The sequence below is a fragment of the Oryzias latipes genome, chromosome 7 (assembly GCF_053564925.1).
Source record: "Oryzias latipes strain Hd-rR chromosome 7, Olatipes_Hd-rR_3.1".
NCBI lineage: Eukaryota > Metazoa > Chordata > Actinopteri > Beloniformes > Adrianichthyidae > Oryzias > Oryzias latipes.
The window spans coordinates 16,029,805-16,046,789 of NC_136243.1; the positions used below are offsets into that span (position 1 = coordinate 16,029,805).

The 16,985-nt window shown below is 37.9% G+C and overlaps 1 protein-coding gene across 2 annotated transcripts; it reads right to left on the reverse strand.

Annotated features, from left to right (window-relative positions):
* Window positions 1-670: 670 nt before the first annotated feature.
* LOC101164725 (immunoglobulin-like and fibronectin type III domain-containing protein 1) lies at window positions 671-16,706 on the reverse strand. Of its 2 annotated transcripts, XM_020704801.3 has the most exons (27): window positions 16,504-16,706; window positions 15,232-15,308; window positions 14,595-14,654; window positions 12,926-13,048; window positions 12,682-12,821; window positions 12,478-12,577; window positions 11,667-11,709; window positions 11,408-11,579; window positions 10,928-11,144; window positions 10,586-10,858; window positions 10,154-10,483; window positions 9,226-9,297; window positions 8,943-9,095; window positions 7,905-8,036; window positions 7,544-7,660; window positions 6,480-6,604; window positions 6,179-6,320; window positions 5,729-6,022; window positions 4,353-4,649; window positions 3,997-4,176; window positions 3,781-3,909; window positions 3,388-3,696; window positions 2,426-2,508; window positions 2,143-2,335; window positions 1,770-2,066; window positions 1,263-1,589; window positions 671-1,185 (listed from the first exon to the last, which is right to left on the reverse strand). In XM_020704801.3, the coding sequence occupies exons 2-27, from the start codon at window positions 15,275-15,277 to the stop codon at window positions 1,181-1,183; spliced, it is 4,359 nt and encodes a 1,452-aa protein (XP_020560460.1). In that variant the 5' UTR covers window positions 15,278-15,308; window positions 16,504-16,706; the 3' UTR covers window positions 671-1,180. The 2 variants fall into 2 exon arrangements, 1 of the variants encoding a protein (XP_020560460.1); XR_013657211.1 differs by lacking the exons at window positions 671-1,185; window positions 1,263-1,589; window positions 1,770-2,066; window positions 2,143-2,335 and adding an exon at window positions 2,612-2,733 and having other exon boundaries at window positions 2,427-2,508.
* Between the last annotated feature and the right edge of the window lie 279 nt (window positions 16,707-16,985).

Genomic DNA, 16,985 nt, shown 5'->3' on the forward strand with positions numbered 1-16,985 from the left:
TATTTTTGTCCATTCGGGTTACATAAATTCTATAACACGTGAGGGCAAATTCTTGATAACAACAGTACCAGGATAAGTATGTTTTACAATATTTACAGTAAATAAGACAATAAATTATGATGTGTTTCAGTTCAAAGTGTTATAACAGATTTATGTTTTTTTTAAAGTTGTTAGAAGAGATTAGAATACAATTTTATTTATCTAAAAAACAGGAAATTACCTTGATCCCATAGTTCTACTAAAAACGGCAGATAGATAAGAAATAACACTAAAATTATACTTAAATAATTTTTGTTAAAATAATTTTAACAATTGCTCTTCAAGGTCTTCTGTTAAGCAAAAACTCATGCTGAAAAACTGTACTTTAATCAGTTGTAACAAAATTACAAATTTGGTTACACATTTTAAAAGAACAAACATTATTTATTTATGTGTTCCTTTTTTCTTTGTCTGATGTGATCAATAAATAGTTCAGACCCTGACAATCACTTGACCCTTCCCCCTAATTATACATCGAAAATCATCCATCATGTTTGGATTTTTAAAAGTTCTACCATACATAAATAACTCATGTTTGCAATTTCATCTTATCAATCCTTATCCATTTAAAACTGCACTCAGATTATTTCATTATCATTGACCCCACAACACACTGATCCCACACTCATGGTTCATTACGAACAGTTTAATATGGTCATCTTTGATGACATGCCATTCAAAAAGATACAAGAAGCATGAACAAACTCAAACAAAGAAAATGACAGTGGGGAAATAATATCTTTTTAAAAAGCAATGGTGCTCATGCAAATTCAAAACCTTTAGGGTTTAAATTGTCATTATTTTTTATTTGTTGTATGCTTTAAGAACACATGAATATGTCCATACTGTTAAAATAAAAGTAGATTAAGAGACAGAAGATGAAGTATAGAATTACTACCACCAAAAATAAGTTAGTAAATTAACTTACATTGTCTATCAAATGTGGATTTGTTAAACTTTTAATAAACTGTGGTTACTGGTATTCATAAAAAAAATATACAGAAGAATCACATGTTCTAATATATGTTGAAAAAAATATAACATTAATACATATAATAAGCACATTTATTTATCTATTTATTTTTATCCCAACAATGCACAGAAATCTGCATTCACCTGATGACAGATGTCCTTAGTTTGTTCAGCCTAAACGAGAGACAAAAAACAAAAACTAGGATCAGACCTCTTAATGTGACACTGTGTGCGTCCCCTTCCCCACTCACCTCTGACACTGAGGAGCGTGGAGCATTCGGCTCGCCCCAAGCTGTTCTCTGCGATGACCGTGTACTCTCCCACGTCTTTGGGGCCCACGCTCAGGATGGCCAGCGAGCAAACTCCGCAGGTGTTGGAGATGTAATAGTTGGTGTCGGTGTTTAGACTGACGTGGTTCCGGTACCAGGTGATGTGAGGCGAGGGGTTACCCTTCACAGCGCAGCTCATGTAGCATTCATAACCTCTGGTGGCAGTGTGAAGCTTCAAAGGCACGATGAAGGTTGGAGCACATCGCAGATCACAGTCCTTACTTGCCGTTTCGCTCACCACCAGTTTTTCTAGAAGAGATGGCAAAACATCTTAATATATGTAGTAGAAAATGTAGATCTGTCGCACAAAGCACGCACCAGGCATGTGTGGCACGTTCAAGAACGCGCTGAACGTGGGTTTGCTCTAATGCTCATTTCCAAGCCCGTTGTGAACGTAGCATAAAGGTGTTCTCAGTCACACAAACCCACCTTTTTTTTTCTCCGTCCCCCAAGTTGGTGACTCTGAAGGTTCTGAGATGCCCATATCGTTTTTGGCAAACACACGAAAATGATATTCTCTTCCATGTACGATGTTGCAGACTGTGAACCTGTTATTAAACAGCCTGTCAGCCACTGGGGTCCAAGTGCGCTTGGAAGAGTCCAGTTTGGACACTGTGTAGTGGAGGCGGTCATCACGCTTCTCGTCCGGAGAAGGTTCCCACATCACAGTTACTGTGCCAGGAACGTTTTCTTCCAGTTCTACAAGTCCAGGAGGCTTCGGATCATCTGAAAATCATCGTTTATAGATTTGTTACCATGGGAAGTTCAAAAACTTCTAATACAAAACAAAATATTCATATACCTGTTACTCTGATTTCTGTACTGGATGTTTCCTGACCGACAAGGTTTTTGACAAGTATGGAGTAAACACCCGAGTCTGAGCGTTCCGAGATGGGGATCAGCAGCTGAGATGAACAGTCAGAGTTACTGACTGTCACACGCTTGCTCACGAGCACGTTGTCCTTAAGCCACACAATCTCTGGCCGAGGCGAGGCCTGTAAGTGAAAAACAATTCAACTCAAATGCAGCTTGAAGATTCTTACCATGCAATCATTTTCATAACTGCACTGTTATGTAAATGTTACCTCAAAGTTTACAGTGATCCGGACTGAGTTTCCAGCCTTCACCACCATGAAATTCTTCATCCTCTTGGTGAACTTTGGCCTAACTGAATAGATTAACAAAAGAAAAGAACATTTTAGAATGAAAGTTCTCAAATATCAAGAATCAAGCAAATAAAATCGTATGCTGTAGTCACTATAGGGGTTGACCCGTATGGGTGCTGCAGATTTTTGGGTTGTCAAGGCCCATAGAGGGTCGTAGAGAGAAGAGGCCGCATCTTAAAGTGAGCGCAGGTGTGTCTTGCAGTTCCCTTGTGGCTCGTGCGGCTCCCCTTAAGGGATGACATAAAAATAGAACGTACGATTGTTGTGCATGTGGTAAGTGTATTATAAAGTATTTGTAAGGATAATGTCAGTTATGGGCACTTATGACGAACAGATGTCGCACGGTACCCTTACGCCACACTGCAGTAATTACTAAGGTGCGAGTACTGGCTCCTTACTGACCGTCCGCAAATGTTGCACACATGGTGTGCAGGTGACATGTAAGTCCCCGTAGGACACCCAAACAAACTAAGCTCTGATTGTCAGGCTGTAAGCACGGAGCCAGCAAGGAGCGCACTTATCATGTGAACAGCACTAATGGGCCCCTCGCACAGTGTGCAGGGTTTGGTGGATTGAAAAAATGACAAATCCGTACAACACGTCTGCATGTCATTTCACCCCTACTTATTCTTGCATGTTAAGTGTTGGCTACAACCTGTCACCCTTTGTACGACATTAGAAAAGAAATGTATGTGAACCCTCAACGGGCTCACAAACGGTCTTCGATCTTAAAATTTCGTTTGGGCCCCTTGAGATTTGGCCATTTTTATCTTACAGATAAGGGCAGTTTAAGCAAAGGCTTTGATGAAAAATGCGCAGAACCCTCTGGGATTAGAAGGATTTTCTTTTCAACCAATACTTGCACCCAATCATTGACATACCAGGTGAAGGCATGGCAAGGACATAATTGGGAAGCTCCTCCGGAGGACCTTCTCCACCATCATTAGCTGTGATCACCCTGATCCAGTACATCTCCATGGACCTGAGGCCTCTCACGTTGAAGGACGTCACAATGCAGGGGGTGGTGTTGCAGCGGGACCACTCCAAAGAATCTGCCTGCCGAATCTCAACAAAATATCCCTTCGCTTCATCCTGAATCCCTGGTTTCTCCTCAGGTTTGGTCCAAGTCAGAACCATGTTGGTGTAGGAAGTTTCTGTCACCTTCAAGCTCGTAACTTTACCGGGAGGCTCTAGAGTATTATGTCAGAGACTTGATTAGGACTGACAGGTACACAAAATTTCCTCAGCCCAATATCAACAACTGTAGGGCTTACTTTTTGGATCGCGCGCGAAGGCAAACTCTGAGGGGTTGCTGGATTCACCAGCTCCTGAGAGGTTCACGGCAGACACTCTGAACTCATATTCTATACCTTCCACTACATCTCTCACTGCATATTTCCTCCCTAGAAGCAAATTTACAGAAAAAAGTTATTAAAACATACACTTAAGGCCAAAAGTGGTACGAAGTTCAGTAAGGTCAAAACACAAACCTTTTATCAGCTCATCAGCTGCATTGACAACAGACCAGAGATTACTCCCCTTCTTGCGTTTTTCCAACACATAGCCAAGGATACGCGAACCTCCGGTGTTACTTGGTGGAGACCATGAAAGGTTGATGCAGTCGTGGAAAGCACTGAGTACTTGTGGAGGTGTTGGAGGCCCCGGAAGAGCTGAGGAATTGAAGAACAAGAGACTCACGTTGTAGTTTTACTGATTAGGCCTTTTAATATATGTTACTTTTTTCAGTTGTTTTGAGTTTTCTGATGTGTATTTATGGAAAATTAGCAATTTTCCCAATGACTATGATTGAATGATAAAGCAAAATGCCTTAGTTGTTATGACTCACCAAATGTTCCAGCTTGCATATCGTCAGTCTCCATTGCTTCACTTATTCCCTCTGCGGTTACGGCCCGGATTCTATAACAGTATCTCCTTCCCCGGTCTACGTCTGTATCACGGTATGCGGGCCCACCTTTCATTTCCCCTATTTTTTTCCAGGTGTTTCGCCCCACTTGCTGACGTTCCAGCATGTAGCTAATCACAGGTGAGCCGCCGTCATCCTTTGGGGGTCGCCACTTAAATTCAATGCATGAAGCTGAACTCTCGGTCACCTCTGCAGGGCCCTGTGGAGGTGACGGTTTGTCTGAAACGTAAAGAAATGACCTTGAAAACTTTGATAAGACAAAAATATGGTTACACCTGAAATTACAGCCTAATTTACATGGGGAAAAATAATTTCACTCTTGTTTAATCTCAAATTGGGTAGATTTTCGAAGGAAATGATGATGGTTATGGAACGCAACCACCTTATCCTTTTTGCAAATCTTCTCTCCTACTGCGCCTTTGAGTGAACCTACACATACTCAAAAACTTACCAAAAGTGGCAAGGTTAAGTTTAAAACCACAACTAAAGTTTCATTGACCTTTGACTTTAGGAAGAGGAAGCCATCTTGAATAAATAATTAATTAAATGAATAAATAAATAAATAAACTTTTGGATCTTCAACAATTCTAAACTTCCCTTGGGGATTTTGATATATTACCTCCTAACTTCTTGAACATCCCTGGGAAGCTACTTGGGAAAACTTGTTGGAATTGGAAGTTTTAGGTTTTAAAGGTGTTGGCATGGCAAGCTAGCAAAAGTGGCCATTATCTGTTGCTCACATTTTATACTGAAATATTTTGAAAATTTTATACATAAATTGTTGGTTCAAGCTGAATGAAACATTGTGAAATGAGATTTGAACATATTATGAATGTGGACCTCGTTAAGAAAAAGGTCCAATGCGCTCACTTAAGTTTTAATAACATGCAATGATGTGTTTCGCTTTGCTGTCATCGTGACAAATTTTGCCATCACTTTGTCGATTTTTGCACAACTTAACTTAGAAAACTTAGCCCCCGAAATGTAGCCATGCTGCACTCCTGCAGTAATTATTTTTAGCTTTATTAAATCTGGGATCAGTTATGCAAAGCACCAGGTCCTACGAGGGTCTTTCACAGTTATCTGTGTGCGAGAGTGTGTGCATGCATGTTCATGCACGTCTGCTCCTGACTATACGCTTTGCATGTACGATAGAAAAAAATTGAAAATTTAGTTTTTTAGTGCAATAAACCCTTAAGATCCCTGACAACATCCACTTCTTGGTAATCAAATTCTAGGATCCCTTCGGATTTTTGTAAAAAGCAAATGTTATGCAAACATGTCTCAAAACCGCTTACCAAGCACAAGGAGCTTTGAAAGGGCCTCGGTAAAGCCGTGCTCATTCTTGAGCTTGATCTTGATCTCCCCCATGTCTTTCCTCTGACATCTGCTCAGAAGCAAGCGGCTGTGACCAGCAGAGTTTTCGATTTTTGCGCTGCTGTCATCCTGGAGCTCATCACCATCTCTGAACCACTGGATCTTTATGGGCTGGTGTCCAACAAACTGCACCTTAAAGATGGCATTGTGTCCCACTTTGATAGCCAAGGGCTCAGTGAAAGCACAAAGGTCCTCGGGGTTAAATCTAGGGGGATCTAGATAAAGCCAAAATCTGATCTCAGATCATCTCACCACAGATATGGGGGAGATTTGTCTGAATGTATTTGAGCTTTGCTCAGAAACGTCTTCCATATTGCAAAGCAAAAAACAAAGAAACATGCCAGCTCTTTAAAAAAAAAAAATCATAAAACCTTTGACGTTGACCATTGCCTCTGTTTTCCGACCGTCTGCCTCAAAACGATATTTCCCAGAGTGATCCTCAGCACAATTTATTATGACTAATTTATGGATTGGTCCATCTTTAGTAATAAAAAAAATATCATCTGAGGATATCTGAAAGAACATGAGGCAAACAAGCCACATTACACCTGAGAATGAATGAGGTTTTTGATTTGCAGACGCTTATACCATAATGTGGATACTATTCTTCATGTTTTCACATTCAGTTAAACTGAACAAGAAGATCTGAGACGTGTGACTTCTGGGACCAACCTTTTTGCCGTCTCTGAACCAGGCTCCCTCATAGTCATCACTGCTGAGCTTACATGTTAACTCAGCTGTCTCATGTATGATCGCGTCCACGTCAGATAAACCCCAGATGAAATGAACTCCTGGATCTGAGAAGAAAACAGTTTTTTCTCCATAAACCATAATCAGGAAGATATATAGGAAGTCTTCAATTTGTAAAACATGAAAAGCAAAAGTTTGTGAAGCAATGGAATTTATAAATACTTGTGGTTAAAAAAATAATATTAGAAAATAAATTAAATTAATTATTTTTGTTTCATCTTGCTGGAACACAAATGGACCTTAAAAGTATGAGTTACTTACCTGATGGAAAGAAAAAAAACAAACTTTTTTTTTACCCAGAGAAAAGTAATCTGCACTCATCCAACCAATGGAGCTGACGTTAACATCAAAATGAAATGAAACTATTAGGATCAATAAGGCCCAACAAGAAATTTGGCTTAGAAGTTGAAGTCAAAATATGTATTAAAGAAGACTAAATGCGACAAATCACAAACAGAATATTGATTTTATTTATGACATTTTTAATTTTAAAAAAATGTCAGTAACTCTAGTGTATTATCCCAGTTGCTGAACAAGCAATAAGTCAAACATCAGTACAAATTCAATAGTAATAACTTACTACTTAGTTACAACAAAAAGTAATAGGTAACTGAAATCACTTTTTTTAATTAGTTACTCACAAAGCTGGTTCTGACACCTTTATCACTTTGACAAGTTGTTTAGCTGATTGTAAACCTTTCAAAATAAAGTCATTTTTTTAAATCTTAAAAATATTTGTTATTTTAAATGATAATATTGGGATCAAATATTACAATTTTGGCAACTATAATAAAATGCAAAATAGAGTGGTAAAAAAAAAAATTGCTTCACCCCTTTAATTCAATACCTAAATCAGTTAATGCATCATAGAGTTGAAATGTTTGGAAAATCTTCTAATTTGTACAAATGTGTCCAAAAGTTACATTTTAACTCATAAAAAGAACATCATCTTTGGTTGCTTATAACAGAATCAGCTGCTTACTCACCAGTGACCAAGTCCTGGGTCAGCGGGCTTTGTTTTTTGCGTCTAACTCGTGTAGAACCACAGCTGACACCTTCAGTGTCCTCAGGGGTGCCATGGGCTTCGGACATTGCAATTTGACCTTTAAAATCCCAACAGGGAGCAGTTTTCAATGTGTCACGACGTTTTCAAGAAAAAATATGTTTGAAATTACTTGAAATAACATTTAGAACAATCTAAACTGATGCTGGCGCCCTTTTAAATCTGACTTCTCACCTAAACTCTCACTCATTGAAGTTGCCGTAGGAAAGTTTTACATTTTTTTAGCAAAACAAAACAAACAACAAAAATCACTTTGCCATAACGCGTCATTTAAAGTTTCTTACCATTGGGCATGTCTTTTGCATTTCCATTTTGCTGTGAATAATTATGGTCCTCACTGTCAAAGGTATCCTTATTTTCATCAACATCACTCAATACTTCATCACTTGCTTGTTCCTTTGGATCTGTATCTGGGACTGTTGGAAGAACTCAGCTTTACACAGCAGAATGTTACCATGAGCTGAAAACAGTTGATTTAGCTGTTGTGAAATAAGGGGCTGCTCACTGACTTTCAAACTAAATTCAAAATATAAAAAGCCTTTATTTAACCCTTGTGCTATCTTAGATGACCCCACCCTTACTTTGACGTGTTCTCCCTACCATGACAAAGGTGGAAAGATTTCATGTAATCCATGGACACAAGTGAAGGTTCACAAATCAATGAAGAAAAAAGGTTCAGCGCACTGTCTAGTGGGTCTAGATGACCCAACTCCCAATGTTTAAGTGCCTAGAATAGCACAAGGGTTATAGTATTTAGTGCTGCCATGAAGAAAATCTGAAATGCAGATCTTTGGGATTTTCCGTTTAATCTATGCAAAACTTCTTCTGATGAAGAAGTTTGACAAAATTAGAAAACATTAAATTAAATTAAGGGAGAAAGGTTCTTGCTGTAACACAACTGCCAAATTTATTTACTTTTAGACTTCTTCTTTTTTTCTCTTTTTGAATGCCCACTTTAGGGTTTATTACAGCAAATCTTCCTATCCTTTTGCATTCTCCTCGCTCACAGCAAAAATCCCCATGTCCTCCTTCACTACACCCATGAACCTCCTCTTTAGTCTTCCTTTAGACCTCCTTCCTGGAAGCCCCGACCTCAACACCCTTTTACCAACACTTTCACTGACACTCCTCCGAATGTGTTCAAAAAATCGTGCATCTCTTCCTTGGCATAAAACCACACTGTTTCTCTTAAATGCACACTTCTACCTATCTTCTTTTAGAAGATCTACTTAAAATCAGAAACTGTACTACCATCATCATCATACCTCCACAGGTATGTTGTAGGACTAACTGTTCCACTCTTCAGTGTTTTCCTTTCCTACCTGAGGCAGGCTCTTTCCATTGAACTCTCTTTGATTCCTTTAGACTTCTTGCAGATTTGTTGCAGTTTTTGATTACACCGATTTGGTTTATTTCATGTTGGCTCATTGCTGGCGATTGATATTCATCTACATCAATACATTCATCACTGAACTCTGGTCAGACACAAAAAAAGATTAAGATACTTTAAACTCTACTAATAACTCTGCAAGTAACACATTGCTACCACAATGTTAACAGGCTAAATTATAGCTCAATATTAAAAATGAAAATGTTTCTTCTCACCTTTTCCTTGGGAAATTTTCACATATCCAGACAAACCTTCATTCACCTTTAATGGGTCTCTGAATTGTGCATCTGTCATGTGTTAGTTAAAACACAAAAGTAAAAGATAATGAGCTCTGAAATCAGTTACATTTACAAAAAAAAATGTCAAAATATATTACTAAATGTTTCATTTAGATTCTTACTTAAGTCACTTTAAGTTCATGTCACACAGCCGCTACGCACATTTTGTGCATATTGCACAGATGAAAATTGGTCATACGTGAATATGCGTGGAAAAAGTGAGAAAAGTTGTGGTCTTTACATGATAATTTAACAGATGTAACATGAATGGACCATGTTCAAACCATGGAAGAAGTAAGTTTAAACCATGCAAAAAACACGTAACTCAATGTAGAACATGAACTGTTTGTGATTAATGGACAGCTTATATGTAATTTATTAGTTTTTTGCGTATCAAGCATCTGCAATTTATAGTGTGTGTGTATATATATATATATATATATATATATATATATATATATATATATATATATATATGCATATATATAAAATTTTAAACAGCTTAAAAACAAATTCACGTAGAGACCCATTGACTGAGACTCTTGATGGACATCTGTGCATATTGACGAATGATGAATGAAAGAGACACTTGAATTGCATATATCACGAGTGTATCACAAAAGATCGAAATTTCATACTAAAAAACTATGCAAAGTGTAGATAGTGGCTGTGTGACACGGTCTTTACATTCAGAAATGTGAAAATTGGTTTGTCCTTGTCTTCCTGGCCCACTAAAAGTAGTAAACTAAGTTTAGACAATATTTTGTTCAGATTTAGCCTATTTGAAATTTAAAATCAGGGTTAAAATAAAACTTTGTTAAAGCACAAATTCTTTACACACTTATTTTCTAGGTAAACATGTCACCTTGGAGAAGCTCTTTCATTTCTTCTTGCTCTGCTCCTTCCTTTGCAGACCACTGATACTCTAATGCTCCAACTCTGATGTCTTCTTCTGAGCTTTTGTCCTCCGTTCTCAAATGTTGGTCAGTTCCATTGCAATATTCCCCATTTATCGTCAGTGTCTTTCCATTTCTGACTTTTTCAGCTGCTTGTTTTACTTTTATAGCCTCTAAAATCTTTTCCATTTCCTCCTGGTTTTTAAGTTCTTGTTCTTTTGCCACGATTTCCAGGTCCGTCTGGATACCACCAGCCAATGTGGTCTTGTGGATAGTTTTCTTGCCACCAGACTTATGATCTTTAAGCATATAAAATACGGTGTATGTTACACTTTTTTCCTTACAATTTACAGCCTTTATTTAAACAGATAGTTTTGCACTGAGCAGTAATGGGGGTTTACCTTCCACTACCAGCCAGGCACTGCAGGACGTAATCCCAGCCACAGCAGAGTAGATGCCTTTGTCTGTCTTGTTGCAGTCCTTGATCATCAGCCTGTGAATTAACTTGTGTTCTGACACAGTAATGCTGTATTTTTCTCCATCCTCCAGGATCAGGCCTTTTCTCATCCATGTGATTTGAGGTAGCGGGTGTGTCAGAACACACTCGAAGAGGGCATTGTCTGCTTCTTCAACGTTTATCTCTTGAATTTTGATAACAAAGTCCACATTGGAAACTGCAAAAACATGATTATATATTAAAGTAGCAACAGCTGAACAGCCTTAATTGTTTTGGTAAAACCTACGTTTAAACTCCATGAGGAGCAGGTCCTCTTCGGTGCCTGCTTGGTTCAGCTTTTGGTTACTGATGTTGATCTGAGCAACGGCAGGAAGACTAGGGTACAGCCCAGACTCATTCTGCTGAGGACCATTACTTCTGAGATCCTGTGTTCTTCTCAGACTCTTATTTCCATATTTCCTTGCTTCATCATCATCATCATCCTCATCAAGGATCACACTGTCCTGGTGATAGCACAGAGAAGTTAAAAAAGCTTCTACATTTTAGATCTTTTGGATTTAAAATGTGTTTTTATGTGTGTGCGAGAGAGAGTTTTTTAGTTTTGTGACGTCCAATATACCTGCAAGCTTACAACCTTTGATTTATGTAAGTTACTTTTTTGGGATTGATATTTATAAGACGTCTGCAGAAGAATAATTCGTTCATATGGGAACGGCGTCAAAGTTATTTCAATTTGTGTTGAGAATAGAAAATCTGGGTTTCATACCCTATGCTTAATTTGTCCTCTTTGCTTCTTTTTCTCTTCAAGCTTCTTGAGAATCAAGTGTAAGTCTGTGATGCCGTTTTCTTTGCAGATCCGCTCATAGTCTTTTCGTTCAGCATTTAACAAGGCGTCCCAGAACTTCTCATCATTTTCTCCACCTGCTCTTTCTTCCTTACTGAAACATAAGAATTTGTGAAGAAAAAGTAAAAACAAATCTCACAGTAATCAGGAAACGTTTGTTTATGAGGTCAATATTTTTTACCTTTTTTTCAGCAGTTTTCTGAAATCTGCAGGTGTTGTTGTCTCTGAAAGAATAAACGTATTTCTAAACACTTTAGTATTTTCCTTTTTGAAAATCCGATCTTCAACTCATGGCACACCACAAGAGCTCAGAATGAATTTTTTATGCTGTCAGAATGGAAACAAATATTAAAAAATCACGTTTTCTTTTTCTCTTAAGGAAGATATTGATTGACATTTTATCCAAATACAAACCTCAAATCCACAACAGATAAGGCTCTGGAGAGCATGTAAATTCAAATGCATGAATAATAAAACAGTTTAATCACACACAAACACATGCATACACATTCAAACCTAAAGTCATTTTAGAGAGACCAATTAACTTGTTAATTTTATTTAATTTATTTTTTTTTAAAGTAGAGCAAAATGAGGTGTTAGTTTTTTTACTGTAAAGTATTCTGGCTGCAGTGCAATGTCCTCTCTGCTGTTTTGGGAGCATGTAGTCCAATGAGAAGAAAACTCAAGGCTTGAAGTTAATTAACCCTTGTGCTATCCTATGACCCCCACCCTTACATTGACGTGTTCTCCCTACCATGACAAAGGTGGATAAAGGTGGAAAGATTCATGTAATCCATGGACACCAGTGAAGATCACAAATCACTGAAGAAAAAAGGTTCAGAGCAGTGTCGTGTGGGTCTAGATGACCCAACTCCCAACGTTAAAGTGCCTAGGATAGCACAAGGGTTACGGTAAGAGACACGATGCTATAAAAATGGAAGAAAAGAGACGTGTTCAACGCATGTGAGAAAGCTGCTGCATTAAAGACTTACCATCAATAACACTCAGTGTTGTGGTGCACACAGCTTTTCCATACTCATTTACAGCAGAGCATTTGTAGGTATCACTCTCTGTTGCAGTCACTTTGTAAATCTGGAAAAGCAAGTAAATTGATACATTAATAGAAAACCTGGCATTAGGTATCCCTCTTAAGTTTAAAAATATATTTTAGATTGAATAGTGGCAGAGTCACTCACCTCTAATATATGCTCTCCAGTGGATTCATCATATTTTCTTTGAAATTTCTCCTTGTCTGTGATGGTTCCCTTGGCACGTCTCCATGACACATCTGGTTTTGGGTCCCCGGTCACCACAGCCCTGAAGACAGCCAATTTTCCTGAAAGAAATGTTCATGAACCAACATTATTTCACATCTGAGTTCCTTAAATAAAATCTTGAAACTAGTATAGCAGAAGTTCTAAGTTTTCTGCAGGAAAACACCTTCTGGGATGGTTACTGGAACTGGTTTGCATTGAAAGTCTGGAGTGCTTTTTCCCTCTGGCAGGCTGGCAGAGTACTGGGTGATCATCACTCCGGGAGTCTTCGATCTTCTGCGTATAGCAGCTGGAGAAGGCAAAAAAAAGTTCCCTTAAATTAAGATAAGAGACCTGTAACACAATATTCAGTTACATGACTTGAAATGCTGTTACTACTATATTATCATTGTTCTTTTTGTAATCATTAATACTTCCTATTTTGCTACCACTAGATGTCAGTAAGGTATAGATGTAAGAGATGTAATGTGTGCAGTTCTTGTATTTTCAGTTCTGATATGTTGTATTACATTTTTGAAGATAGATTTGTGGTTTACAACTTTATATAAGGTTTATATCAGGCCAGAAACGATTAATTAAACAAAAAATGTCACTTTAGCACAGTTGCCATGCAGAATTGTACCGTGAATGTTTTGTACCTATCTGTAAATAGCAATACGCGTGTTGAATATGCACATCATCAGGTTTTGTAAAAAGGGATGGGAGCAGACAAGATTTCTCTTCAACCCAGTCCTTTTCAAGGACACAGTATTGTTTAACGTCTTTTTAAACCACTGTGTTGATTTTTCATTTGTTTTGTGTTTGAAAAAAAAACTAAAATGGATTTTTTAAGATTTCCTACATATTTTTAGCATAATCGGAAAAGGGTGTTCGTTTAGTACCGCAAAAGCAAAAAGGGGGAAAAAAAACTGTCCCTGTTGTCCACCAAAACCAGTAGGTGTGTTTAGATCAGCCAACACACTGCAATAGCTTTGCAAACATAAAAAATGGAAAAGAGCTATTTCATTTGGTTATGTCTCTGTGAATGAATGTGTTTGTAAATATCCATGACAAGTCATTTACAAGAGTTTCCTGATATGAAATGTTAGCAACTACAAAACAAACAAAACAATTTGAGTGTTTAAGTTATAAATGTGAAACTATACTGAAAGAAAATTACAAAAATACAGATCTTTTCTATTGTTTCACTTGTTTAATTAAGCCTGAAGTAAAAAAAAAAAATGTTATGTTATGTTTTTTAGTATCAGTTGGGATGAATTTTATTTTGAAATCCCAAAAGTGTCCAGATATCATCCACACACTTCTAATGTTTGACCGGAGGAACATTTAAAACAAAAAGCTGATGTCATCTCATATTTCACTGATCTCCACGGAGACAAACCTAATTTTCATCTGCTCTAAATTAGCTTTACAGATTCGTTTAGCCAACACGTTTGTGTGTCGGAAAGTTTTACAGATAGACTGCAGGGACACCCACTGGAGCATATTTAAAAACACGTGCACAATGTCACCTCAGTGATCCACCCCTCCTCCAGCCATGCTAAACATTGTCTTATCAGGCTTTGGAAGTGCAAAGGACTGCACAGAAGTTGATGAAAAACAACAATAATCTGCAGATTCACGGTGATCTCACCTCAAGCAGAGACAGTGGGGCTGCCTTACAGGTCGTGCTACTGCCAGCACCAGCATGAAAGCAGGACGTGTCACACTCAGACAAATAGTCAATAACACCCAGGGTACTATTTAATATTTATCCCATCATTCATGTGAATGGCCCTGTCTCATTAGCTGTGTAAAATATCTAAAAGCAGTTGGGTTGAGGCTCTCTTTTTTACCTGTCTTGTTTCCCGACACCTCATTAAAACGTTGAATATATTGGTGAACGAGGGAGAAACCTAGGAGTAAAAAAAATAAAAAAATACATCAGTCAGAGAAAACATGAGGGAGCAGCACTCTGCTGCTGCAGGACATGGACCAGTGCAGGGCCTGCAGATATATAAATCATGTTACCAGGAGTTGGGTCTGGTGTACACAGTCAAATTGCTAGTTTGTACCTTGCAGGGAATTTCCTTTTGTGTGTGTATTTGTGAAGATGCTATTTGAAGCATGAACAACATTTTCGTACATAAAGATAGTAAGAAAAGTGAAAGCCAGATGAGACTTCCTCTGTTTTTACAACTTACAAATAATTTGAAGTTTCAATGTTTATAGTTTTTAGCTTTTATTTGGTTCTGTCATGTGACAGAACCACATGAAAACATATGTTGTCATAGGGAAAGAAATCTGAATTCTCTAAAAAAAATAAAAGCCTCGGTCTTTGGCATGATTTAGAGTCCTCTGTTGACCCATTCTAACTGTGTTTCACCCTTAAAAATACATTAGGAGAAAATAAAAATACTTTAAGATGTAACTATTCGTCTGTTTACAAATACATTCTGAAAAACATAGAGGATACCAGTTGTGTTACTGTACATGGTCTGTTGGAAGATTGGCTGGAGTTCTTCTCTCTTTTCCACATCTTGGCAGTAGTTATTGGTTAAGTGGATAACCTATAAAATATAAAAGGCAATATGATTAACAGAGCCAGTGAAAGAAAAAGGTGCTATATTTCTAATCAATGATTATTTTCAATTATGACTCCCATTTGCTCTTTGGCTGAATAAAAATTTGTTTTCCAATCTTAGTTTTCATTATTTGATTGTCCGTGTCATTTAACTGGCTTTTATTATATTTAGCTCACATTAGGTCAAAAGCATAAAAAAATAGCAAGAACGCCAAGTTTTGTATCACCTTTGTGATTTGACCTCCTTTTAGAATCACCTTTTTTATGACCTGAAGATGATTAGCTCCTGTGAGCTTTGCATTATGGGAAAACACAGATGCTAGGAGCAGAAATATGACTGAATAATGATTCGGGCAGTTGGATAAGCTTGGTTTGGTCTCATTTGTAGTGATAATGAGAAAAACCCAGTGCAAATGCATTTCAAAAGCTACCATTGGACAGACAAAAGCACACAACTTAACCCTTGTGCCATCTTAGATGACCCCACCCTTACTTTGACATGTTCTCCCTACCAAGACAAAGGTGGATAAAGGTGGAAAGATTTCACGTCATCCATGGACACCAGTGAAGATCACAAATCATTGAAGAAAAAAGGTTCAGAGCACTGTCTAGTGGGTCTAGATGACCCAACTCCCAACGTTAAAATGCCTAGGATAGCACTAGGGTTACAGTGGATTTATTACTAACTATAAAGGAAAATTAAATCATCAGTGGTTGACTTCAATAGATTTGTTTAATTGAAGTTATTTGGTCATTAGAAGAAGACTTAAGAGACAGCTTTATTTAGAGATTAGATCATTTAAATCTAACTTATGATCTATTCTTTTTGCATCAGTTTGAGAAATTAAACATCTAGTAAGTAGCTCAATGTTAGTAAAGATTAACATTTATGGATCCTTTGGGTCTCGTTTGTACACATGCAAGAGTCACCAACCCTGTTTCTTGTGGGCTACCGCCCTGCTTGTTTTGCAGGTAACCCTGCTTTAGTAGATTTTTTTTTTTCATTCTGTGCAAAAAAAGGTTACAGGCGGTTGAGCCGCCCTGCTCAACCACCTGAGCCACCTAAATGTACAACTTCCCACCCACAGATTAAAAGAGTAAACTTGATTAGATTAGAAGAGTAAACTTGTTGTAAAGACATCTTTGGTCACACACAAAAAGAGAACAATACAGTGAATTACCTTTTCCAGTTGTGCACTCACTTCCACTCAGGCCGATTTACAGATGCAGTATAAACCTGCTGCCTCTTGGAATTTACTGAATATCAACTCCTGAGGGGACTCAAATCTAATTTTGCTGCCTGCAATGTTGTTGCCTCCAAAGGTACTGTGGGGAAAGTCTTTCTCTGATCAGGCAGATAGATGCTGAGGAGGAGCGAGTTGTTATTAAGGATGATTGGGGTAGGGGGGTGGGAGGGGTGAGGGTCTGTGGATGATGTAAGATGGGATAAACAGCCAGAGGTAGAGGATCGGGGCGTCAATGACAACCGAGTTGTGAGGTTTGTCTCTCACGGCGCTAATTACCGGGGACAGTCTTTCATGGAAGCACAGCTGACACTGTTCAAAGTGTTTTATGTGATTTCAAACTCCAACACATGTCATCACACATAGATAGAACAGGGAGAACAGAGTTGTTGTATTTGTTGTTTTTTTATCCTGTTAAA

What these genes read in the sequence shown, in the direction of transcription:
- LOC101164725 (XM_020704801.3), bottom strand. Translation starts at nt 15,277, where the DNA reads ATGTGGAAAAGAGAGAAGAACTCCAGCCAATCTTCCAACAGACCAT. An exon ending in AACACTGAGTGTTATTGATG is followed by an intron (nt 11,710 to 12,477) that starts GTAAGTCTTTAA and finishes TTATTCTTTCAG; the next exon opens with AGACAACAACACCTGCAGAT. An exon ending in TGCCTGGCTGGTAGTGGAAG is followed by an intron (nt 10,484 to 10,585) that starts GTAAACCCCCAT and finishes ATATGCTTAAAG; the next exon opens with ATCATAAGTCTGGTGGCAAG.